Source organism: Topomyia yanbarensis, unplaced genomic scaffold, assembly GCF_030247195.1.
Source record: "Topomyia yanbarensis strain Yona2022 unplaced genomic scaffold, ASM3024719v1 HiC_scaffold_293, whole genome shotgun sequence".
Lineage (NCBI taxonomy): Eukaryota > Metazoa > Arthropoda > Insecta > Diptera > Culicidae > Topomyia > Topomyia yanbarensis.
The window spans coordinates 17,863-45,520 of record NW_026683485.1 but is presented as its reverse complement, the minus strand read 5'-3'; the positions used below and the strand labels follow the sequence as shown (position 1 = coordinate 45,520).

The window sequence follows — 27,658 nt, the reverse complement described above, 5'->3', positions numbered from 1 at the left end:
TTTTTAGAATTTTAGAATTTTAGAATTTTAGAATTTTAGAATTTTAGAATTTTAGAATTTTAGAATTTTAGAATTTTAGAATTTTAGAATTTTAGAATTTTAGAATTTTAGAATTTTAGAATTTTAGAATTTTAGAATTTTAGAATTTCAGAATTTTAGAATTTTAGAATTTTAGAATTTTAGAATTTTAGAATTTTAGAATTTTAGAATTTTAGAATTTTAGAATTTTAGAATTTTAGAATTTTAGAATTTTAGAATTTTAGAATTTTAGAATTTTAGAATTTTAGAATTTTAGAATTTTAGAATTTTAGAATTTTAGAATTTTAGAATTTTAGAATTTTAGAATTTTTAGAATTTTAGAATTTTAGAATTTTAGAATTTTAGAATTTTAGAATTTTAGAATTTTAGAATTTTAGAATTTAGAATTTTAGAATTTTAGAATTTTAGAATTTTAGAATTTTAGAATTTTAGAATTTTAGAATTTTAGAATTTTAGAATTTTAGAATTTTAGAATTTTAGAATTTTAGAATTTTAGAATTTTAGAATTTTAGAATTTTAGAATTTTAGAATTTTAGAATTTTAGAATTTTAGAATTTTAGAATTTTAGAATTTTAGAATTTTAGAATTTTAGAATTTTAGAATTTTAGAATTTTAGAATTTTAGAATTTTAGAATTTTAGAATTTTAGAATTTTAGAATTTTAGAATTTTAGAATTTTAGAATTTTAGAATTTTAGAATTTTAGAATTTTAGAATTTTAGAATTTTAGAATTTTAGAATTTTAGAATTTTAGAATTTTAGAATTTTAGAATTTTAGAATTTTAGAATTTTAGAATTTTAGAATTTTAGAATTTTAGAATTTAGAATTTTAGAATTTTAGAATTTTAGAATTTTAGAATTTTAGAATTTTAGAATTTTAGAATTTTAGAATTTTAGAATTTTAGAATTTTAGAATTTTAGAATTTTAGAATTTTAGAATTTTAGAATTTTAGAATTTTAGAATTTTAGAATTTTAGAATTTTAGAATTTTAGAATTTTAGAATTTTAGAATTTTAGAATTTTAGAATTTTAGAATTTTAGAATTTTAGAATTTTAGAATTTTAGAATTTTAGAATTTTAGAATTTTAGAATTTTAGAATTTTAGAATTTTAGAATTTTAGAATTTTAGAATTTTAGAATTTTAGAATTTTAGAATTTTAGAATTTAGAATTTTAGAATTTTAGAATTTTAGAATTTTAGAATTTTAGAATTTTAGAATTTTAGAATTTTAGAATTTTAGAATTTTAGAATTTTAGAATTTTAGAATTTTAGAATTTTAGAATTTTAGAATTTTAGAATTTTAGAATTTTAGAATTTTAGAATTTTAGAATTTTAGAATTTTAGAATTTTAGAATTTTAGAATTTTAGAATTTTAGAATTTTAGAATTTTAGAATTTTAGAATTTTAGAATTTTAGAATTTTAGAATTTTAGAATTTTAGAATTTTAGAATTTTAGAATTTTAGAATTTTAGAATTTTAGAATTTTAGAATTTTAGAATTTTAGAATTTTAGAATTTTAGAATTTTAGAATTTTAGAATTTTAGAATTTTAGAATTTTAGAATTTTAGAATTTTAGAATTTTAGAATTTTAGAATTTTAGAATTTTAGAATTTTAGAATTTTAGAATTTTAGAATTTTAGAATTTTAGAATTTTAGAATTTTAGAATTTTAGAATTTTAGAATTTTAGAATTTTAGAATTTTAGAATTTTAGAATTTTAGAATTTTAGAATTTTAGAATTTTAGAATTTTAGAATTTTAGAATTTTAGAATTTTAGAATTTTAGAATTTTAGAATTTTAGAATTTTAGAATTTTAGAATTTTAGAATTTTAGAATTTTAGAATTTTAGAATTTTAGAATTTTAGAATTTTAGAATTTTAGAATTTTAGAATTTTAGAATTTTAGAATTTTAGAATTTTAGAATTTTAGAATTTTAGAATTTTAGAATTTTAGAATTTTAGAATTTTAGAATTTTAGAATTTTAGAATTTTAGAATTTTAGAATTTTAGAATTTTAGAATTTTAGAATTTTAGAATTTTAGAATTTTAGAATTTTAGAATTTTAGAATTTTAGAATTTTAGAATTTTAGAATTTTAGAATTTTAGAATTTTAGAATTTTAGAATTTTAGAATTTTAGAATTTTAGAATTTTAGAATTTTAGAATTTTAGAATTTTAGAATTTTAGAATTTTAGAATTTTAGAATTTTAGAATTTTAGAATTTTAGAATTTTAGAATTTTAGAATTTTAGAATTTTAGAATTTTAGAATTTTAGAATTTTAGAATTTTAGAATTTTAGAATTTTAGAATTTTAGAATTTTAGAATTTTTGAATTTTTGAATTTTTGAATTTTTGAATTTTTGAATTTTTGAATTTTGAATTTTTGAATTTTTGAATTTTTGAATTTTAGAATTTTAGAATTTTAGAATCTTAAAATTTTTGAATTTTTGAATTTTTGGATTTTAGAATCTTAGAATTTTAGAATTTTAGAATTTTAGAATTTTAGAATTTTAGAATTTTAGAATTTTAGAATTTTAGAATTTTAGAATTTTAGAATTTTAGAATTTTAGAATTTTAGAATTTTAGAATTTTAGAATTTTAGAATTTTAGAATTTTAGAATTTTAGAATTTTAGAATTTTAGAATTTTAGAATTTTAGAATTTTAGAATTTTAGAATTTTAGAATTTTAGAATTTTAGAATTTTAGAATTTTAGAATTTTAGAATTTTAGAATTTTAGAATTTTAGAATTTTAGAATTTTAGAATTTTAGAATTTTAGAATTTTAGAATTTTAGAATTTTAGAATTTTAGAATTTCAGAATTTTAGAATTCTAGAATTTTAGAATTTTAGAATTTTAGAATTTTAGAATTTTAGAATTTTAGAATTTTAGAATTTTAGAATTTTAGAATTTTAGAATTTTAGAATTTTAGAATTTTAGAATTTTAGAATTTTAGAATTTTAGAATTTTAGAATTTTAGAATTTTAGAATTTTAGAATTTTAGAATTTTAGAATTTTAGAATTTTAGAATTTTAGAATTTTAGAATTTTAGAATTTTAGAATTTTAGAATTTTAGAATTTTAGAATTTTAGAATTTTAGAATTTTAGAATTTTAGAATTTTAGAATTTTAGAATTTTAGAATTTTAGAATTTTAGAATTTTAGAATTTTAGAATTTTAGAATTTTAGAATTTTAGAATTCTGGAATTTTAGAATTTTAGAATTTTAGAATTTTAGAATTTTAGAATTTTAGAATTTTAGAATTTTAGAATTTTAGAATTTTAGAATTTTAGAATTTTAGAATTTTAGAATTTTAGAATTTTAGAATTTTAGAATTTTAGAATTTTAGAATTTTAGAATTTTAGAATTTTAGAATTTTAGAATTTTAGAATTTTAGAATTTTAGAATTTTAGAATTTTAGAATTTTAGAATTTTAGAATTTTAGAATTTTAGAATTTTAGAATTTTAGAATTTTAGAATTTTAGAATTTTAGAATTTTAGAATTTTAGAATTTTAGAATTTTAGAATTTTAGAATTTTAGAATTTTAGAATTTTAGAATTTTAGAATTTTAGAATTTTAGAATTTTAGAATTTTAGAATTTTAGAATTTTAGAATTTTAGAATTTTAGAATTTTAGAATTTTAGAATTTTAGAATTTTAGAATTTTAGAATTTTAGAATTTTAGAATTTTAGAATTTTAGAATTTTAGAATTTTAGAATTTTAGAATTTTAGAATTTTAGAATTTTAGAATTTTAGAATTTTAGAATTTTAGAATTTTAGAATTTTAGAATTTTAGAATTTTAGAATTTTAGAATTTTAGAATTTTAGAATTTTAGAATTTTAGAATTTTAGAATTTTAGAATTTTAGAATTTTAGAATTTTAGAATTTTAGAATTTTAGAATTTTAGAATTTTAGAATTTTAGAATTTTAGAATTTTAGAATTTTAGAATTTTAGAATTTTAGAATTTTAGAATTTTAGAATTTTAGAATTTTAGAATTTTAGAATTTTAGAATTTTAGAATTTTAGAATTTTAGAATTTTAGAATTTTAGAATCTTAGAATTTTAGAATTTTAGAATTTTAGAATTTTAGAATTTTAAATTTTAGAATTTTAGAATTTTAGAATTTTAGAATTTTAGAATTTTAGAATTTTAGAATTTTAGAATTTTAGAATTTTAGAATTTTAGAATTTTAGAATTTTAGAATTTTAGAATTTTAGAATTTTAGAATTTTAGAATTTTAGAATTTTAGAATTTTAGAATTTTAGAATTTTAGAATTTTAGAATTTTAGAATTTTAGAATTTTAGAATTTTAGAATTTTAGAATTTTAGAATTTTAGAATTTTAGAATTTTAGAATTTTAGAATTTTAGAATTTTAGAATTTTAGAATTTTAGAATTTTAGAATTTTAGAATTTTAGAATTTTAGAATTTTAGAATTTTAGAATTTTAGAATTTTAGAATTTTAGAATTTTAGAATTTTAGAATTTTAGAATTTTAGAATTTTAGAATTTTAGAATTTTAGAATTTTAGAATTTTAGAATTTTAGAATTTTAGAATTTTAGAATTTTAGAATTTTAGAATTTTAGAATTTTAGAATTTTAGAATTTTAGAATTTTAGAATTTTAGAATTTTAGAATTTTAGAATTTTAGAATTTTAGAATTTTAGAATTTTAGAATTTTAGAATTTTAGAATTTTAGAATTTTAGAATTTTAGAATTTTAGAATTTTAGAATTTTAGAATTTTAGAATTTTAGAATTTTAGAATTTTAGAATTTTAGAATTTTAGAATTTTAGAATTTTAGAATTTTAGAATTTTAGAATTTTAGAATTTTAGAATTTTAGAATTTTAGAATTTTAGAATTTTAGAATTTTAGAATTTTAGAATTTTAGAATTTTAGAATTTTAGAATTTTAGAATTTTAGAATTTTAGAATTTTAGAATTTTAGAATTTTAGAATTTTAGAATTTTAGAATTTTAGAATTTTAGAATTTTAGAATTTTAGAATTTTAGAATTTTAGAATTTTAGAATTTTAGAATTTTAGAATTTTAGAATTTTAGAATTTTAGAATTTTAGAATTTTAGAATTTTAGAATTTTAGAATTTTAGAATTTTAGAATTTTAGAATTTTAGAATTTTAGAATTTTAGAATTTTAGAATTTTAGAATTTTAGAATTTTAGAATTTTAGAATTTTAGAATTTTAGAATTTTAGAATTTTAGAATTTTAGAATTTTAGAATTTTAGAATTTTAGAATTTTAGAATTTTAGAATTTTAGAATTTTAGAATTTTAGAATTTTAGAATTTTAGAATTTTAGAATTTTAGAATTTTAGAATTTTAGAATTTTAGAATTTTAGAATTTTAGAATTTTAGAATTTTAGAATTTTAGAATTTTAGAATTTTAGAATTTTAGAATTTTAGAATTTTAGAATTTTAGAATTTTAGAATTTTAGAATTTTAGAATTTTAGAATTTTAGAATTTTAGAATTTTAGAATTTTAGAATTTTAGAATTTTAGAATTTTAGAATTTTAGAATTTTAGAATTTTAGAATTTTAGAATTTTAGAATTTTAGAATTTTAGAATTTTAGAATTTTAGAATTTTAGAATTTTAGAATTTTAGAATTTTAGAATTTTAGAATTTTAGAATTTTAGAATTTTAGAATTTTAGAATTTTAGAATTTTAGAATTTTAGAATTTTAGAATTTTAGAATTTTAGAATTTTAGAATTTTAGAATTTTAGAATTTTAGAATTTTAGAATTTTAGAATTTTAGAATTTTAGAATTTTAGAATTTTAGAATTTTAGAATTTTAGAATTTTAGAATTTTAGAATTTTAGAATTTTAGAATTTTAGAATTTTAGAATTTTAGAATTTTAGAATTTTAGAATTTTAGAATTTTAGAATTTTAGAATTTTAGAATTTTAGAATTTTAGAATTTTAGAATTTTAGAATTTTAGAATTTTAGAATTTTAGAATTTTAGAATTTTAGAATTTTAGAATTTTAGAATTTTAGAATTTTAGAATTTTAGAATTTTAGAATTTTAGAATTTTAGAATTTTAGAATTTTAGAATTTTAGAATTTTAGAATTTTAGAATTTTAGAATTTTAGAATTTTAGAATTTTAGAATTTTAGAATTTTAGAATTTTAGAATTTTAGAATTTTAGAATTTTAGAATTTTAGAATTTTAGAATTTTAGAATTTTAGAATTTTAGAATTTTAGAATTTTAGAATTTTAGAATTTTAGAATTTTAGAATTTTAGAATTTTAGAATTTTAGAATTTTAGAATTTTAGAATTTTAGAATTTTAGAATTTTAGAATTTTAGAATTTTAGAATTTTAGAATTTTAGAATTTTAGAATTTTAGAATTTTAGAATTTTAGAATTTTAGAATTTTAGAATTTTAGAATTTTAGAATTTTAGAATTTTAGAATTTTAGAATTTTAGAATTTTAGAATTTTAGAATTTTAGAATTTTAGAATTTTAGAATTTTAGAATTTTAGAATTTTAGAATTTTAGAATTTTAGAATTTTAGAATTTTAGAATTTTAGAATTTTAGAATTTTAGAATTTTAGAATTTTAGAATTTTAGAATTTTAGAATTTTAGAATTTTAGAATTTTAGAATTTTAGAATTTTAGAATTTTAGAATTTTAGAATTTTAGAATTTTAGAATTTTAGAATTTTAGAATTTTAGAATTTTAGAATTTTAGAATTTTAGAATTTTAGAATTTTAGAATTTTAGAATTTTAGAATTTTAGAATTTTAGAATTTTAGAATTTTAGAATTTTAGAATTTTAGAATTTTAGAATTTTAGAATTTTAGAATTTTAGAATTTTAGAATTTTAGAATTTTAGAATTTTAGAATTTTAGAATTTTAGAATTTTAGAATTTTAGAATTTTAGAATTTTAGAATTTTAGAATTTTAGAATTTTAGAATTTTAGAATTTTAGAATTTTAGAATTTTAGAATTTTAGAATTTTAGAATTTTAGAATTTTAGAATTTTAGAATTTTAGAATTTTAGAATTTTAGAATTTTAGAATTTTAGAATTTTAGAATTTTAGAATTTTAGAATTTTAGAATTTCAGAATTTCAGAATTTCAGAATTTCAGAATTTCAGAATTTCAGAATTTCAGAATTTCAGAATTTTACAATTTTAGAATTTTAGAATTTTAGAATTTTTGAATTTTTGAATTTTTGAATTTTTGAATTTTTGAATTTTTGAATTTTTGAATTTTTGAATTTTTGAATTTTTGAATTTTTGAATTTTTGAATTTTTGAATTTTTGAATTTTTGAATTTTTGAATTTTTGAATTTTTGAATTTTTGAATTTTTGAATTTTTGAATTTTTGAATTTTTGAATTTTTGAATTTTTGAATTTTTGAATTTTTGAATTTTTGAATTTTTGAATTTTTGAATTTTTGAATTTTTGAATTTTTGAATTTTTGAATTTTTGAATTTTTGAATTTTTGAATTTTTGAATTTTTGAATTTTTGAATTTTTGAATTTTTGAATTTTTGAATTTTTGAATTTTTGAATTTTTGAATTTTTGAATTTTTGAATTTTTGAATTTTTGAATTTTTGAATTTTTGAATTTTTGAATTTTTGAATTTTTGAATTTTTGAATTTTTGAATTTTTGAATTTTTGAATTTTTGAATTTTTGAATTTTTGAATTTTTGAATTTTTGAATTTTTGAATTTTTGAATTTTTGAATTTTTGAATTTTTGAATTTTTGAATTTTTGAATTTTTGAATTTTTGAATTTTTGAATTTTTGAATTTTTGAATTTTTGAATTTTTGAATTTTTGAATTTTTGAATTTTGAATTTTTGAATTTTTGAATTTTTGAATTTTGAATTTTTGAATTTTTGAATTTTTGAATTTTTGAATTTTTGAATTTTTGAATTTTTGAATTTTTGAATTTTTGAATTTTTGAATTTTTGAATTTTTGAATTTTTGAATTTTTGAATTTTTGAATTTTTGAATTTTTGAATTTTTGAATTTTTGAATTTTTGAATTTTTGAATTTTTGAATTTTTGAATTTTTGAATTTTTGAATTTTTGAATTTTTGAGTTTTTGATTTTTGAATTTTTGAATTTTTGAATTTTTGAATTTTAGAATTTTATGATTTTAGAATTTTAGAATTTTAGAATTTTAGAATTTTAGAATTTTAGAATTTTAGAATTTTAGAATTTTAGAATTTTAGAATTTTAGAATTTTAGAATTTTAGAATTTTAGAATTTTAGAATTTTAGAATTTTAGAATTTTAGAATTTTAGAATTTTAGAATTTTAGAATTTTAGAATTTTAGAATTTTAGAATTTTAGAATTTTAGAATTTTAGAATTTTAGAATTTTAGAATTTTAGAATTTTAGAATTTTAGAATTTTAGAATTTTAGAATTTTAGAATTTTAGAATTTTAGAATTTTAGAATTTTAGAATTTTAGAATTTTAGAATTTTAGAATTTTAGAATTTTAGAATTTTAGAATTTTAGAATTTTAGAATTTTAGAATTTTAGAATTTTAGAATTTTAGAATTTTAGAATTTTAGAATTTTAGAATTTTAGAATTTTAGAATTTTAGAATTTTAGAATTTTAGAATTTTAGAATTTTAGAATTTTAGAATTTTAGAATTTTAGAATTTTAGAATTTTAGAATTTTAGAATTTTAGAATTTTAGAATTTTAGAATTTTAGAATTTTAGAATTTTAGAATTTTAGAATTTTAGAATTTTAGAATTTTAGAATTTTAGAATTTTAGAATTTTAGAATTTTAGAATTTTAGAATTTTAGAATTTTAGAATTTTAGAATTTTAGAATTTTAGAATTTTAGAATTTTAGAATTTTAGAATTTTAGAATTTTAGAATTTTAGAATTTTAGAATTTTAGAATTTTAGAATTTTAGAATTTTAGAATTTTAGAATTTTAGAATTTTAGAATTTTAGAATTTTAGAATTTTAGAATTTTAGAATTTTAGAATTTTAGAATTTTAGAATTTTAGAATTTTAGAATTTTAGAATTTTAGAATTTTAGAATTTTAGAATTTTAGAATTTTAGAATTTTAGAATTTTAGAATTTTAGAATTTTAGAATTTTAGAATTTTAGAATTTTAGAATTTTAGAATTTTAGAATTTTAGAATTTTAGAATTTTAGAATTTTAGAATTTTAGAATTTTAGAATTTTAGAATTTTAGAATTTTAGAATTTTAGAATTTTAGAATTTTAGAATTTTAGAATTTTAGAATTTTAGAATTTTAGAATTTTAGAATTTTAGAATTTTAGAATTTTAGAATTTTAGAATTTTAGAATTTTAGAATTTTAGAATTTTAGAATTTTAGAATTTTAGAATTTTAGAATTTTAGAATTTTAGAATTTTAGAATTTTAGAATTTTAGAATTTTAGAATTTTAGAATTTTAGAATTTTAGAATTTTAGAATTTTAGAATTTTAGAATTTTAGAATTTTAGAATTTTAGAATTTTAGAATTTTAGAATTTTAGAATTTTAGAATTTTAGAATTTTAGAATTTTAGAATTTTAGAATTTTAGAATTTTAGAATTTTAGAATTTTAGAATTTTAGAATTTTAGAATTTTAGAATTTTAGAATTTTAGAATTTTAGAATTTTAGAATTTTAGAATTTTAGAATTTTAGAATTTTAGAATTTTAGAATTTTAGAATTTTAGAATTTTAGAATTTTAGAATTTTAGAATTTTAGAATTTTAGAATTTTAGAATTTTAGAATTTTAGAATTTTAGAATTTTAGAATTTTAGAATTTTAGAATTTTAGAATTTTAGAATTTTAGAATTTTAGAATTTTAGAATTTTAGAATTTTAGAATTTTAGAATTTTAGAATTTTAGAATTTTAGAATTTTAGAATTTTAGAATTTTAGAATTTTAGAATTTTAGAATTTTAGAATTTTTGAATTTTTGAATTTTGAATTTTTGAATTTTTGAATTTTTGAATTTTTGAATTTTTGAATTTTGAATTTTTGAATTTTGAATTTTTGAATTTTTGAATTTTTGAATTTTTGAATTTTTGAATTTTTGAATTTTGAATTTTTGAATTTTTGAATTTTTGAATTTTGAATTTTTGAATTTTTGAATTTTTGAATTTTTGATTTTTGAATTTTTGAATTTTTGAATTTTGAATTTTTGAATTTTTGAATTTTGAATTTTTGAATTTTGAATTTTGAATTTTTGAATTTTTGAATTTTTGAATTTTTGAATTTTTGAATTTTTGAATTTTGAATTTTTGAATTTTGAATTTTGAATTTTTGAATTTTGAATTTAAAATTTTAGAATTTTAGAATTTTAGAATTTCAGAATTTTAGAATTTTAGAATTTTAGAATTTTAGAATTTTAGAATTTTAGAATTTTAGAATTTTAGAATTTTAGAATTTTAGAATTTTAGAATTTTAGAATTTTAGAATTTTAGAATTTTAGAATTTTAGAATTTTAGAATTTTAGAATTTTAGAATTTTAGAATTTTAGAATTTTAGAATTTTAGAATTTTAGAATTTTAGAATTTTAGAATTTTAGAATTTTAGAATTTTAGAATTTTAGAATTTTAGAATTTTAGAATTTTAGAATTTTAGAATTTTAGAATTTTAGAATTTTAGAATTTTAGAATTTTAGAATTTTAGAATTTTAGAATTTTAGAATTTTAGAATTTTAGAATTTTAGAATTTTAGAATTTTAGAATTTTAGAATTTTAGAATTTTAGAATTTTAGAATTTTAGAATTTTAGAATTTTAGAATTTTAGAATTTTAGAATTTTAGAATTTTAGAATTTTAGAATTTTAGAATTTTAGAATTTTAGAATTTTAGAATTTTAGAATTTTAGAATTTTAGAATTTTAGAATTTTAGAATTTTAGAATTTTAGAATTTTAGAATTTTAGAATTTTAGAATTTTAGAATTTTAGAATTTTAGAATTTTAGAATTTTAGAATTTTAGAATTTTAGAATTTTAGAATTTTAGAATTTTAGAATTTTAGAATTTTAGAATTTTAGAATTTTAGAATTTTAGAATTTTAGAATTTTAGAATTTTAGAATTTTAGAATTTTAGAATTTTAGAATTTTAGAATTTTAGAATTTAATTTTAGAATTTTAGAATTTTAGAATTTTAGAATTTTAGAATTTTAGAATTTTAGAATTTTAGAATTTTAGAATTTTAGAATTTTAGAATTTTAGAATTTTAGAATTTTAGAATTTTAGAATTTTAGAATTTTTGAATTTTTGAATTTTTGAATTTTTGAATTTTTGAATTTTTGAATTTTTGAATTTTTGAATTTTTGAATTTTTGAATTTTTGAATTTTTGAATTTTTGAATTTTTGAATTTTTGAATTTTTGAATTTTTGAATTTTTGAATTTTTGAATTTTTGAATTTTTGAATTTTTGAATTTTTGAATTTTTGAATTTTTGAATTTTTGAATTTTTGAATTTTTGAATTTTTGAATTTTTGAATTTTTGAATTTTTGAATTTTTGAATTTTTGAATTTTTGAATTTTTGAATTTTTGAATTTTTGAATTTTTGAATTTTGAATTTTTGAATTTTTGAATTTTTGAATTTTTGAATTTTTGAATTTTTGAATTTTTGAATTTTTGAATTTTTGAATTTTTGAATTTTTGAATTTTTGAATTTTTGAATTTTTGAATTTTGAATTTTTGAATTTTTGAATTTTTGAATTTTTGAATTTTTGAATTTTTGAATTTTGAATTTTTGAATTTTGAATTTTTGAATTTTGAATTTTTGAATTTTTGAATTTTTGAATTTTTGAATTTTTGAATTTTTGAATTTTTGAATTTTGAATTTTTGAATTTTTGAATTTTTGAATTTTTGAATTTTTGAATTTTTGAATTTTTGAATTTTGAATTTTTGAATTTTTGAATTTTTGAATTTTTGAATTTTTGAATTTTTGAATTTTTGAATTTTTGAATTTTTGAATTTTTGAATTTTTGAATTTTTGAATTTTTGAATTTTTGAATTTTTGAATTTTTGAATTTTTGAATTTTTGAATTTTTGAATTTTGAATTTTTGAATTTTTGAATTTTTGAATTTTTGAATTTTTGAATTTTTGAATTTTTGAATTTTTGAATTTTTGAATTTTGAATTTTTGAATTTTTGAATTTTTGAATTTTTGAATTTTTGAATTTTTGAATTTTTGAATTTTTGAATTTTTGAATTTTTGAATTTTTGAATTTTTGAATTTTTGAATTTTTGAATTTTTGAATTTTTGAATTTTTGAATTTTTGAATTTTTGAATTTTTGAATTTTTGAATTTTTGAATTTTTGAATTTTTGAATTTTTGAATTTTTGAATTTTTGAATTTTTGAATTTTTGAATTTTTGAATTTTTGAATTTTTGAATTTTTGAATTTTTGAATTTTTGAATTTTTGAATTTTTGAATTTTGAATTTTTGAATTTTTGAATTTTTGAATTTTTGAATTTTTGAATTTTTGAATTTTTGAATTTTTGAATTTTTGAATTTTTGAATTTTTGAATTTTTGAATTTTTGAATTTTTGAATTTTTGAATTTTTGAATTTTTGAATTTTTGAATTTTTGAATTTTTGAATTTTTGAATTTTTGAATTTTTGAATTTTTGAATTTTTGAATTTTTGAATTTTTGAATTTTTGAATTTTTGAATTTTTGAATTTTTGAATTTTTGAATTTTTGAATTTTTGAATTTTTGAATTTTTGAATTTTTGAATTTTTGAATTTTTGAATTTTTGAATTTTTGAATTTTTGAATTTTTGAATTTTTGAATTTTGAATTTTTGAATTTTTGAATTTTTGAATTTTTGAATTTTTGAATTTTTGAATTTTTGAATTTTTGAATTTTTGAATTTTTGAATTTTTGAATTTTTGAATTTTTGAATTTTTGAATTTTTGAATTTTGAATTTTTGAATTTTTGAATTTTTGAATTTTGAATTTTGAATTTTGAATTTTTGAATTTTTGAATTTTTGAATTTTTGAATTTTTGAATTTTTGAATTTTTGAATTTTTGAATTTTTGAATTTTTGAATTTTTGAATTTTTGAATTTTTGAATTTTTGAATTTTTGAATTTTTGAATTTTTGAATTTTTGAATTTTTGAATTTTTGAATTTTTGAATTTTGAATTTTTGAATTTTTGAATTTTTGAATTTTTGAATTTTTGAATTTTGAATTTTTGAATTTTTGAATTCTTGAATTTTTGAATTTTTGAATTTTTGAATTTTTGAATTTTTGAATTTTTGAATTTTTGAATTTTTGAATTTCTGAATTTTTGAATTTTTGAATTTTTGAATTTTATGATTTTTGAATTTTATGATTTTTGAATTTTATGATTTTAGAATTTTAGAATTTTAGAATTTTATGAATTTTAGAATTTTAGAATTTTAGAATTTTAGAATTTTAGAATTTTAGAATTTTAGAATTTTAGAATTTTAGAATTTTAGAATTTTAGAATTTTAGAATTTTAGAATTTTAGAATTTTAGAATTTTAGAATTTTAGAATTTTAGAATTTTAGAATTTTAGAATTTTAGAATTTTAGAATTTTAGAATTTTAGAATTTTAGAATTTTAGAATTTTAGAATTTTAGAATTTTAGAATTTTAGAATTTTAGAATTTTAGAATTTTAGAATTTTAGAATTTTAGAATTTTAGAATTTTAGAATTTTAGAATTTTAGAATTTTAGAATTTTAGAATTTTAGAATTTTAGAATTTTAGAATTTTAGAATTTTAGAATTTTAGAATTTTAGAATTTTAGAATTTTAGAATTTTAGAATTTTAGAATTTTAGAATTTTAGAATTTTAGAATTTTAGAATTTTAGAATTTTAGAATTTTAGAATTTTAGAATTTTAGAATTTTAGAATTTTAGAATTTTAGAATTTTAGAATTTTAGAATTTTAGAATTTTAGAATTTTAGAATTTTAGAATTTTAGAATTTTAGAATTTTAGAATTTTAGAATTTTAGAATTTTAGAATTTTAGAATTTTAGAATTTTAGAATTTTAGAATTTTAGAATTTTAGAATTTTAGAATTTTAGAATTTTAGAATTTTAGAATTTTAGAATTTTAGAATTTTAGAATTTTAGAATTTTAGAATTTTAGAATTTTAGAATTTTAGAATTTTAGAATTTTAGAATTTTAGAATTTTAGAATTTTAGAATTTTAGAATTTTAGAATTTTAGAATTTTAGAATTTTAGAATTTTAGAATTTTAGAATTTTAGAATTTTAGAATTTTAGAATTTTAGAATTTTAGAATTTTAGAATTTTAGAATTTTAGAATTTTAGAATTTTAGAATTTTAGAATTTTAGAATTTTAGAATTTTAGAATTTTAGAATTTTAGAATTTTAGAATTTTAGAATTTTAGAATTTTAGAATTTTAGAATTTTAGAATTTTAGAATTTTAGAATTTTAGAATTTTAGAATTTTAGAATTTTAGAATTTTAGAATTTTAGAATTTTAGAATTTTAGAATTTTAGAATTTTAGAATTTTAGAATTTTAGAATTTTAGAATTTTAGAATTTTAGAATTTTAGAATTTTAGAATTTTAGAATTTTAGAATTTTAGAATTTTAGAATTTTAGAATTTTAGAATTTTAGAATTTTAGAATTTTAGAATTTTAGAATTTTAGAATTTTAGAATTTTAGAATTTTAGAATTTTAGAATTTTAGAATTTTAGAATTTTAGAATTTTAGAATTTTAGAATTTTAGAATTTTAGAATTTTAGAATTTTAGAATTTTAGAATTTTAGAATTTTAGAATTTTAGAATTTTAGAATTTTAGAATTTTAGAATTTTAGAATTTTAGAATTTTAGAATTTTAGAATTTTAGAATTTTAGAATTTTAGAATTTTAGAATTTTAGAATTTTAGAATTTTAGAATTTTAGAATTTTAGAATTTTAGAATTTTAGAATTTTAGAATTTTAGAATTTTAGAATTTTAGAATTTTAGAATTTTAGAATTTTAGAATTTTAGAATTTTAGAATTTTAGAATTTTAGAATTTTAGAATTTTAGAATTTTAGAATTTTAGAATTTTAGAATTTTAGAATTTTAGAATTTTAGAATTTTAGAATTTTAGAATTTTAGAATTTTAGAATTTTAGAATTTTAGAATTTTAGAATTTTAGAATTTTAGAATTTTAGAATTTTAGAATTTTAGAATTTTAGAATTTTAGAATTTTAGAATTTTAGAATTTTAGAATTTTAGAATTTTAGAATTTTAGAATTTTAGAATTTTAGAATTTTAGAATTTTAGAATTTTAGAATTTTAGAATTTTAGAATTTTAGAATTTTAGAATTTTAGAATTTTAGAATTTTAGAATTTTAGAATTTTAGAATTTTAGAATTTTAGAATTTTAGAATTTTAGAATTTTAGAATTTTAGAATTTTAGAATTTTAGAATTTTAGAATTTTAGAATTTTAGAATTTTAGAATTTTAGAATTTTAGAATTTTAGAATTTTAGAATTTTAGAATTTTAGAATTTTAGAATTTTAGAATTTTAGAATTTTAGAATTTTAGAATTTTAGAATTTTAGAATTTTAGAATTTTAGAATTTTAGAATTTTAGAATTTTAGAATTTTAGAATTTTAGAATTTTAGAATTTTAGAATTTTAGAATTTTAGAATTTTAGAATTTTAGAATTTTAGAATTTTAGAATTTTAGAATTTTAGAATTTTAGAATTTTAGAATTTTAGAATTTTAGAATTTTAGAATTTTAGAATTTTAGAATTTTAGAATTTTAGAATTTTAGAATTTTAGAATTTTAGAATTTTAGAATTTTAGAATTTTAGAATTTTAGAATTTTAGAATTTTAGAATTTTAGAATTTTAGAATTTTAGAATTTTAGAATTTTAGAATTTTAGAATTTTAGAATTTTAGAATTTTAGAATTTTAGAATTTTAGAATTTTAGAATTTTAGAATTTTAGAATTTTAGAATTTTAGAATTTTAGAATTTTAGAATTTTAGAATTTTAGAATTTTAGAATTTTAGAATTTTAGAATTTTAGAATTTTAGAATTTTAGAATTTTAGAATTTTAGAATTTTAGAATTTTAGAATTTTAGAATTTTAGAATTTTAGAATTTTAGAATTTTAGAATTTTAGAATTTTAGAATTTTAGAATTTTAGAATTTTAGAATTTTAGAATTTTAGAATTTTAGAATTTTAGAATTTTAGAATTTTAGAATTTTAGAATTTTAGAATTTTAGAATTTTAGAATTTTAGAATTTTAGAATTTTAGAATTTTAGAATTTTAGAATTTTAGAATTTTAGAATTTTAGAATTTTAGAATTTTAGAATTTTAGAATTTTAGAATTTTAGAATTTTAGAATTTTAGAATTTTAGAATTTTAGAATTTTAGAATTTTAGAATTTTAGAATTTTAGAATTTTAGAATTTTAGAATTTTAGAATTTTAGAATTTTAGAATTTTAGAATTTTAGAATTTTAGAATTTTAGAATTTTAGAATTTTAGAATTTTAGAATTTTAGAATTTTAGAATTTTAGAATTTTAGAATTTTAGAATTTTAGAATTTTAGAATTTTAGAATTTTAGAATTTTAGAATTTTAGAATTTTAGAATTTTAGAATTTTAGAATTTTAGAATTTTAGAATTTTAGAATTTTAGAATTTTAGAATTTTAGAATTTTAGAATTTTAGAATTTTAGAATTTTAGAATTTTAGAATTTTAGAATTTTAGAATTTTAGAATTTTAGAATTTTAGAATTTTAGAATTTTAGAATTTTAGAATTTTAGAATTTTAGAATTTTAGAATTTTAGAATTTTAGAATTTTAGAATTTTAGAATTTTAGAATTTTAGAATTTTAGAATTTTAGAATTTTAGAATTTTAGAATTTTAGAATTTTAGAATTTTAGAATTTTAGAATTTTAGAATTTTAGAATTTTAGAATTTTAGAATTTTAGAATTTTAGAATTTTAGAATTTTAGAATTTTAGAATTTTAGAATTTTAGAATTTTAGAATTTTAGAATTTTAGAATTTTAGAATTTTAGAATTTTAGAATTTTAGAATTTTAGAATTTTAGAATTTTAGAATTTTAGAATTTTAGAATTTTAGAATTTTAGAATTTTAGAATTTTAGAATTTTAGAATTTTAGAATTTTAGAATTTTAGAATTTTAGAATTTTAGAATTTTAGAATTTTAGAATTTTAGAATTTTAGAATTTTAGAATTTTAGAATTTTAGAATTTTAGAATTTTAGAATTTTAGAATTTTAGAATTTTAGAATTTTAGAATTTTAGAATTTTAGAATTTTAGAATTTTAGAATTTTAGAATTTTAGAATTTTAGAATTTTAGAATTTTAGAATTTTAGAATTTTAGAATTTTAGAATTTTAGAATTTTAGAATTTTAGAATTTTAGAATTTTAGAATTTTAGAATTTTAGAATTTTAGAATTTTAGAATTTTAGAATTTTAGAATTTTAGAATTTTAGAATTTTAGAATTTTAGAATTTTAGAATTTTAGAATTTTAGAATTTTAGAATTTTAGAATTTTAGAATTTTAGAATTTTAGAATTTTAGAATTTTAGAATTTTAGAATTTTAGAATTTTAGAATTTTAGAATTTTAGAATTTTAGAATTTTAGAATTTTAGAATTTTAGAATTTTAGAATTTTAGAATTTTAGAATTTTAGAATTTTAAATTTTAGAATTTTAGAATTTTAGAATTTAGAATTTTAGAATTTTAGAATTTGAATTTAGAATTTAGAATTTTTGGATTTTTGAATCTTTGAATTTTTGAATTTTGAATTTTTGAATTTTGAATTTTTGAATTTTTGAATTTTTGAATTTTGAATTTTTGAATTTTTGAATTTTTGAATTTTTGAATTTTTGAATTTTTGAATTTTTGAATTTTTGAATTTTTGAATTTTTGAATTTTTGAATTTTTGAATTTTTGAATTTTTGAATTTTTGAATTTTTGAATTTTGAATTTTGAATTTTTGAATTTTTGAATTTTTGAATTTTGAATTTTTGAATTTTTGAATTTTTGAATTTTTGAATTTTTGAATTTTTGAATTTTTGAATTTTGAATTTTTGAATTTTGAATTTTTGAATTTTGAATTTTGAATTTTTGAATTTCTGAATTTTTGAATTTTTGAATTTTTGAATTTTTGAATTTTGAATTTTTGAATTTTTGAATTTTTAATTTTTGAATTTTTGAATTTTTGAATTTTCTGAATTTTTGAATTTTTGAATTTTTGAATTTTGAATTTTTGAATTTTTGAATTTCTTGAATTTTTGAATTTTGAATTTTTGAATTTTTGAATTTTTGAATTTTGAATTTTTGAATTTTTGAATTTTTGAATTTTTGAATTTTTGAATTTTTGAATTTTTGAATTTTTGAATTTTTGAATTTTTTGAATTTTTGAATTTTTGAATTTTTGAATTTTTGAATTTTTGAATTTTTGAATTTTTGAATTTTTGAATTTTGAATTTTTGAATTTTTGAATTTTTGAATTTTTGAATTTTTGAATTTTTGAATTTTTGAATTTTTGAATTTTTGAATTTTGAATTTTGAATTTTTGAATTTTTGAATTTTTGAATTTTGAATTTTTGAATTTTGAATTTTGAATTTTTGAATTTTTGAATTTTTGAATTTTGAATTTTTGAATTTTTGATTTTTGAATTCTTGAATTTTTGAATTTTTGATTTTTGAATTTTTGAATTTTGAATTTTTGAATTTCTGAATTTTTGAATTTTTGAATTTTGAATTTTATGATTTTTGAATTTTATGATTTTTGAATTTTATGATTTTAAAATTTTAGAATTTTATGATTTTAGAATTTTAGAATTTTAGAATTTTAGAATTTTAGAATTTTAGAATTTTAGAATTTTAGAATTTTAGAATTTTAGAATTTTAGAATTTTAGAATTTTAGAATTTTAGAATTTTTAGAATTTTAGAATTTTAGAATTTTAGAATTTTAGAATTTTAGAATTTTAGAATTTTAGATTTTAGAATTTTAGAATTTTAGAATTTAGAATTTTAGAATTTTAGAATTTTAGAATTTTAGAATTTAGAATTTTAGAATTTTAGAATTTTAGAATTTTAGAATTTTAGAATTTTAGAATTTTAGAATTTTAGAATTTTAGAATTTTAGAATTTAGATTTTAGAATTTTAGAATTTTAGAATTTTAGAATTAGAATTTTAGAATTTTAGAATTTTAGAATTTTAGAATTTTAGAATTTTAGAATTTTAGAATTTTAGAATTTTAGAATTTTAGAATTTTAGAATTTTAGAATTTTAGAATTTTAGAATTTTAGAATTTTAGAATTTTAGAATTTTAGAATTTTTAGAATTTTAGAATTTTAGAATTTTAGAATTTTAGAATTTTAGAATTTTAGAATTTTAGAATTTTAGAATTTTAGAATTTTAGAATTTTAGAATTTTAGAATTTTAGAATTTTAGAATTTTAGAATTTTAGAATTTTAGAATTTTAGAATTTTAGAATTTTAGAATTTTAGAATTTTAGAATTTTAGAATTTTAGAATTTTAGAATTTTAGAATTTTAGAATTTTAGAATTTTAGAATTTTAGAATTTTAGAATTTTAGAATTTTAGAATTTTAGAATTTTAGAATTTTAGAATTTTAGAATTTTAGAATTTTAGAATTTTAGAATTTTAGAATTTTAGAATTTTAGAATTTAGAATTTTAGAATTTTAGAATTTTAGAATTTTAGAATTTTAGAATTTTAGAATTTTAGAATTTTAGAATTTTAGAATTTTAGAATTTTAGAATTTTAGAATTTTAGAATTTTAGAATTTTAGAATTTTAGAATTTTAGAATTTTAGAATTTTAGAATTTTAGAATTTTAGAATTTTAGAATTTTAGAATTTTAGAATTTTAGAATTTTAGAATTTTAGAATTTTAGAATTTTAGAATTTTAGAATTTTAGAATTTTAGAATTTTAGAATTTTAGAATTTAGAATTTTAGAATTTTAGAATTTTAGAATTTTAGAATTTTAGAATTTTAGAATTTTAGAATTTTAGAATTTTAGAATTTTAGAATTTTAGAATTTTAGAATTTTAGAATTTTAGAATTTTAGAATTTTAGAATTTTAGAATTTTAGAATTTTAGAATTTTAGAATTTTAGAATTTTAGAATTTTAGAATTTTAGAATTTTAGAATTTTAGAATTTTAGAATTTTAGAATTTTAGAATTTTAGAATTTTAGAATTTTAGAATTTTAGAATTTTAGAATTTTAGAATTTTAGAATTTTAGAATTTTAGAATTTTAGAATTTTAGAATTTTAGAATTTTAGAATTTTAGAATTTTAGAATTTTAGAATTTTAGAATTTTAGAATTTTAGAATTTTAGAATTTTAGAATTTTAGAATTTTAGAATTTTAGAATTTTAGAATTTTAGAATTTTAGAATTTTAGAATTTTAGAATTTTAGAATTTTAGAATTTTAGAATTTTAGAATTTTAGAATTTTAGAATTTTAGAATTTTAGAATTTTAGAATTTTAGAATTTTAGAATTTTAGAATTTTAGAATTTTAGAATTTTAGAATTTTAGAATTTTAGAATTTTAGAATTTTAGAATTTTAGAATTTTAGAATTTTAGAATTTTAGAATTTTAGAATTTTAGAATTTTAGAATTTTAGAATTTTAGAATTTTAGAATTTTAGAATTTTAGAATTTTAGAATTTTAGAATTTTAGAATTTTAGAATTTTAGAATTTTAGAATTTTAGAATTTTAGAATTTTAGAATTTTAGAATTTTAGAATTTTAGAATTTTAGAATTTTAGAATTTTAGAATTTTAGAATTTTAGAATTTTAGAATTTTAGAATTTTAGAATTTTAGAATTTTAGAATTTTAGAATTTTAGAATTTTAGAATTTTAGAATTTTAGAATTTTAGAATTTTAGAATTTTAGAATTTTAGAATTTTAGAATTTTAGAATTTTAGAATTTTAGAATTTTAGAATTTTAGAATTTTAGAATTTTAGAATTTTAGAATTTTAGAATTTTAGAATTTTAGAATTTTAGAATTTTAGAATTTTAGAATTTTAGAATTTTAGAATTTTAGAATTTTTTTTTTTATTTATTTATTTAGGACCTTTTTAAACATAGTCATTTAGGTCCGTAAAAAATAGTGTTTACATTGCAATTTCACAAATATCAAATTTTGTCATTGTCGCCGACGCAAAATCATAAACAGCTGTTCGCAGCGAGCACAAGAAAACCGTTCGGCAGAATCAAAACAAACCACCGCAACATAGAACAGTTCGTTCTGACCTAAAGAGGCAGAAGGAAAATCAAATTACATTCAAGTGCGCCCAATGATGAGTCAATGCGCGCTCACGCAAGGGTCATATATGCTTCATCGGCATTTTCGGTGCCACTGCCGGTCACAGCGCATTCGAAGACGATAATTATATCGATATTTGACTTCGCGCGGTGGCTTGGATAATAAAACATTTGTGCAGAGTTGACAACAATATTCATTGTTAACATTCTGTACCAAAACAAATCCAAATAAAATCGATTCAAAAATCGATTATTTGTAAATAGCTAGCTTTAGGAAAGTAGGTATATAAACCAAAAAATTGTATAATAAAATCAAGTTGAAATCGAGCAGTCGAAAGTACCACTTCACTCAGTCGAAAATCCTTTACTTCGTATCCAGACCCTGGAGTTCTTCGTTGGTTTTTCCACCTTGTTAAATCCAAAGTCAAATTACTTCCTTGTTTGTAACGCAAGCGGGGAAGCAAATTGTCTTACGACCAGAATTAGTATTGGATTGTTACGCAGAACGATACTAACTGGACGAGGAATTCCCGGCTTATTAAGCTATAGCGTGTGGTATTTGTAACGCAGGTGCCACAAACTATACTTAGTCTAGAATTAGAAGTGGCTTGTACCGCAGGACGCTTCTAACTAGACCCAGCACCCCCCTCTGCGGCGAAAGATCGTTCGGAGGAGCGATATATGGTGGCTCCAGAGAGGATTTATCCTCACAATTCTCGCCACAGAAGGCACGAAGTAAAGAAAAACTACTAAGTCCTACACTGACCAAGCTACGGTAGTGGAAAAAGGCATAAACATTAAAGCGAACACCTACAAACTGTGGTGGAAAAACGCTAGAAACACAGCGTGTCCGTAGCTTATAACGGACAGTAATACGCATTGCAATACGCGTCACTTACAAAATCGCTAATAAGGCGTATCCGCAGCCAATAGCGGATTCGGTGAAAACAAACAGTGCTTGAATAAGATATCACAATATATATCACACCGTGCGATATATCACTAGTGAATCTAAAACAAGCCGAAAGAGAAAGCGGATCTAAAGGATGGCATCTGGAGGATACGCGCACAACCCGAATGGGAATTGCCGCCTGTGCAAGGATAAGGACAGCGCGGACGAATGGATGGTCGAGTGCTCAAAGTGTTGGAACTGGTTCCACATGACCTGCACCAAACTTGAGAAAAGACCCTCCACTAAGGACCTCTGGCACTGCCCAAAGTGCAAAGAGGAAATAATGGAGCTCCAGCAACTAAGAAAGGAGCTGGAGGATCAAAAGAAGAAGACTACCAGGAGTGTGTCCAAGGAACGCGGACCAGCAGACACTGTAGAGTTGCTAAGACGCCAATTTGAGGCACAAATGGAAAGCCAAAAATTGCGTGATGAGGCATTTCAAAAAGCCATGATTGAGATGGCAACCAAAATGCACCAAGTAAAAATGGACCCCGAAGCGGGACAACAAATAGCTCCGACAATCAAATTGCCGGATGAAATTACAAACTTACTGAGGAGGCAAACAGCAACACCCCTCCCAGTTTTCAACGGAAATTACAAGGATTGGCCAAATTTCAAACGGCTTTACGAACAAAGCAAACGAGAAGGTCAATTCAGCGATACCGACAATATAAACAGACTTATGGCAAGTCTAGGCAAGGCAGCAAAGGTACACGTAAGTGCCTTGCTGATGGATCCAGGAAACGAGAAACATGTAGTAGAAACTCTGGATAGTATTTACGGACAACCGTTGGCTATATACAACGAACTATGGAAGGATTTAGCAAAGTTACGGAACCCACGCATGGAATACCCTCAAAGCATGGTGGACTTCGTAGTGACTCTCGGAAATTTGGTGTCCAACATGTCCATGATACAGTGCGAGGATTATTTAACTAATCCGTTGCAGATGGCTGAACTTGTTTGCCGCTTACCACTGAACTTAAGAGAACAATGGGCGGACAAGGAAGCAGAAGCAATGATTCTGCAAGAAGGACGACCACGGCAAAAACTCACTAAAGGAATTACACGAGTTTTTGAAACCGCAACAGCAAAGAGCAACACTTCTTATTGCACAAAAGGTGTGTCAATCTGAGAAGGAAAACCCGAAAAATGAGCGCCAATCAAGAGTCAATATGCACGCTGAAACAACATCCAGATCCCAAGCCAAATGTTCCTGTTGTAGCCAACAACATTGGATAGTAGCATGCCCGGTCTTTAAAAAGATGAGTGTGGAAAAAAGACGAGAACTGGCACTAGAGAAACGCATGTGCTTTAACTGTTTACGCCAAGGACACTCCTTTAGAAACTGTCAAATGAGGCCAAACTGCAGAACAGAAGGATGTACAGCATATCATCACACATTTCTTCACGTCAGACCAAAAACAAATGATGAAAAACGAGCCTCCCAAAAGGAGGAAACAAAACAAAAAATCAAGGAACCTTCAGGACAATCAAAAGACAACAAGAAGAACCAAGATAAGAAGGAAGTGAAAGAAATAGATGCGCAAGCTCCAACATCGTCCACCTCGAAGGAACAAGAAGATGTGCGCACTAACATACACGCTACCAAAAGAAATAAGGTCTACTACCAAATACTGCCGGTTACACTTTATGCGCAAGGAAGACAATTAGAAACCTTCGCATTTTTGGATCACGGCTCATCGAACAGTCTAATCCTCGACGACTTGGCCAAAGATTTAGGTTTGCAAGGGCCAGTATCACCATTATGCATAAAATGGACAAATGACTCCGTACACGAAGATAACGAAAGCCAAAGCGTATGTTTCAAAATATCAGGCGACAACAAAATTCGATACCAAATGGAAAGTGTACGTACAGTAAAAAAATTATCCTTACCACGACAGACGCTTGACTACAAGGATCTTCATGAAAACTACAACCATCTTAAAAACCTTCCTATTCAAGGATACGAGAATGCTGAGCCGACATTACTTATTGGACTTGATCATCCCCGACTATTAACAGCAACAAAACAGAGAGCAAGCAAAGTCGGTCCAGTTGCCGCTAAAACACCAATAGGATGGGTCATTTACGGAAGGACCAACTCCCGACATCAAGGAGAAATATATTCCTGTGTAGTAGAGGAGCAAGACTCACTACGAGAAGAAATGAGGAAATACTTCTCAACGGAAGAGTTTGGCGTTAAGGTTAGCACCACTAACCAACAGAGCGAGGAGGATAGACGAGCTGAAAAATTGATAAAAGAAACAATGAAGTATGACGGGAGTCAATACGAAATTGGCCTTTTATGGAAACAAGCCAGGCCCATAATGCCAAAATCAGAAAGCTTCAAGGGAGCATTAAAGAGGTTAGAATACACTGAAACTAAGATGAGGAAAAACCCTGAGTTTGCCCAATGGTACACGGACAAAATTAAGGAATACGTTGAAAAGGGATACGCACGAAAATTAACAGCAAACGAGATAACACTAACAACCGATAAAACATACTATTTGCCTCATTTCGCTGTCGTAAATCCTAATAAAACACCTTTAAAACCGCGACTTGTATTTGACGCAGCTGCCAAGGTACAAGGATTATCGCTCAACACTGAATTACTCTCTGGTCCCGATAACTTGACATCGCTCTTTGGAATTTTACTGAGATTCCGAGAAGGAAAGTACGCAGTAGCAGGAGACATCCAAGAGATGTTCTCACAAATTAAAATACGCAAAGAGGACCAGGAGGCTCAACGATTCTTATGGAGGGACGGTAAGGCTTCAAATACCATGGGACACTACGTAATGCAGGTAATGACGTTTGGAGCAACCTGCTCACCTGCATGTGCCCAAGCAGTATAGAATAGCAGACTTCAAGTCCAACGCCATACCGACCAAAAGAGAAGTCCTCTCAACAATTGCCAGAATCTTCGACCCTCTTGGATTAATAGCGCATATTACGATTGGAGGTAAATTACTAATGCAACAAGCCTGGAAAGAAGGTATAGACTGGGATGAGAAAATATCTACGAAATTAATGGAAGATTGGACGATTTGGACAAATAGACTATCCACAATATCACATCTGAGAATTTCTAGGTGTTTCTCTCCCAACATACCGGACGCAAAATCATTGGAATTGCATATCTTTGTTGATGCATCAGAATCAGCGTTTGCCGCGGCAGCATATATACGAGCAGAAACCTTACACGGATACGGCGTAAGCCTAATAGCAGCAAAAACGAGAGTTGCACCAAATAAAGCCATGTCAATTCCAAGGCTAGAACTTCAAGCCGCGGTGTTAGGCACACGATTGAAAACAACCGTTTTAAAGGAACTTCGATTGAATATTACAAACGTAACCATGTGGACAGATAGCACCACTGTACTCTCCTGGATACGAAGTGACCATCGCAGGTATAAAACATTTGTAGCCAACCGAGTAAGCGAAATACTCGACGACACAACGATCTCCCAATGGAGGTGGGTACCATCAGGAATGAATCCGGCAGACGAAGCAACACGGAACATCCAACCTACGGAATCTATATGGTATACAGGAGCGACGTACCTAAATACAAAAGTGGAATCATGGCCAAAGGAGAAAGGTGCAGTCATTGAAACTTCAGAAGAAAAAAGGGTTTGCAGCGTTCAAGAAATACAACCTGCGAACATTATTATGCACACAACTTGGTGCTCGGATTGGGGACGACTAAAGAAGGCAGTTTGTTACTGGCTCAAATACATGGAAAAATTGAGGACGAAAGTATCAAACTCCAGATATGATGAGACAATTACTTCTGATCATTATAAGCGAGCAGAAATCCTATTGTTACAACAAGCACAGCAAGAAGCTTTTCCATCCGAGCTAGTGGCTCTGATCAACGGCGAAGGTTACCAGAACAGCTCTGTAGCAGATCACGAGCTTGCATTAGATGAAAACCGTCTCATCCGAATCAGCGGACGAATACAAAACATGACTCCAGTACTATTACCAAACAAGGGACATATAACGAATTTGATCATAAAACAATACCACGAGAAATTTCTACACCGTGAAACAGAAGCAGTTATAGCTCAAATACGACAGCATTTCTGGATAATCAAGATTAGGGCGGCAGAAAAAAGAGTGAATGCAAGATGTCAACTCTGCAGAAACAAGAAGGCAAGCCCTCACCCTCCAAAAATGGGCACATTGCCAAGCTGCCGCACCACTCCAAATTTAAAACCATTTACACACACCGGTATAGACTTCTTTGGACCAATGGAAGTTACTGTAGGAAGAAGATGTGAAAAACGCTGGGGTGCACTCTTCACCTGTATGGCTACTCGAGCTATACACCTGGAACTAGCAGACGACTTAAGTACAGACGCGCTTCTCATCTGCATAAAAAACTTACAAAACAGGCGCGGCAAGGTCTGTGAAATGTACAGCGATAACGGCACCAATATGGTTGGCGCAAGTAATCAGATGAAGGAATTAGAAATCAGAACAGCGATCGAAGGAATAAAATGGAATTTTATTCCACCATCAGCTCCACACTTTGGAGGAGCATGGGAACGTATGATACAAGAGGTTAAAAAATTACTAAATGAAAAGCTATGGCCAGTATCAAAACCCAAGGAGAGCGTACTTAGGAATGCTCTAATCGAGATAGAGCATCTCCTGAACAGTCGCCCGTTAACACATATACCATTAAGCTCCAACGATGATGAACCCCTGACACCAAATCATTTTTTGATTGGATGCGCAGGAGGAACGTATCCTTCACTCGACGACACGTCGCGAGCCGAGGCAACAAGAGAACACTGGAAAAAGGCTCAAATGGCAACTACTAAATTTTGGGATCGGTGGAGTACAGAATACCTTCCTAAACTGAACAAACGAGAAAAATGGAAACAGAACACAGAACCACTCCAGCCTGATGATGTCGTTGTTTTTCCAGACGAACAACGGAAAGGGAAGTTTCATAAAGGAATTATAACCGAAGTAAGGAAGGCGCAGGATGGCCAAACAAGGTCTGCGGTCGTTCGCACTGAAAACTCTAAATTAGTTAGGCCAACTGTAAAATTGGCCAAATTAAACGTAAAGGCAGATACGGTATTCACCGGTCACATACAGGAAATATCACCAAAACGAAAAGACGTCTTCCCGCAAAATAGTAGCTCAAATGCAAAGGCAAATATGACAGATTGGGGTAAGCGACAAAAAATCGACATAGAGCTAGTAAAACAACTAGCAGAAAAGCACAAAGCCGCTCATCCAACCAAACCGAAAAAGAAAACTATTCGAGCTAGGCCAAACATGTGGGCAAAAATGCTCGTCACTACAGCAGCAGTACTATCTTTAAATACAACGTCCAGTATGACCATCAAACCCGTACCAAATGCGGGACTTTTATACAATCACGATACTCTGCAATAA

At 19.8% G+C, this 27,658-nt stretch overlaps 2 protein-coding genes across 2 annotated transcripts; both read left to right on the top strand.

Annotated features, from left to right (window-relative positions):
- Positions 1-23,496: 23,496 nt before the first annotated feature.
- Positions 23,497-25,095, top strand: LOC131695123 (uncharacterized). Its single transcript, XM_058983642.1, has one exon. It carries the CDS (start codon positions 23,497-23,499, stop codon positions 25,093-25,095), a length of 1,599 nt encoding a protein of 532 aa, XP_058839625.1.
- A 403-nt stretch (positions 25,096-25,498) lies between these two features.
- LOC131695122 (uncharacterized) lies at positions 25,499-27,658 on the top strand. Its single transcript, XM_058983641.1, has one exon. It carries the CDS (start codon positions 25,499-25,501, stop codon positions 27,656-27,658), a length of 2,160 nt encoding a protein of 719 aa, XP_058839624.1.

Coding starts and splice junctions, on each gene's coding strand:
- LOC131695123 (XM_058983642.1), top strand. CDS start 23,497: ATGAGTGTGGAAAAAAGACGAGAACTGGCACTAGAGAAACGCATGTGC.
- LOC131695122 (XM_058983641.1), top strand. CDS start 25,499: ATGTCAATTCCAAGGCTAGAACTTCAAGCCGCGGTGTTAGGCACACGA.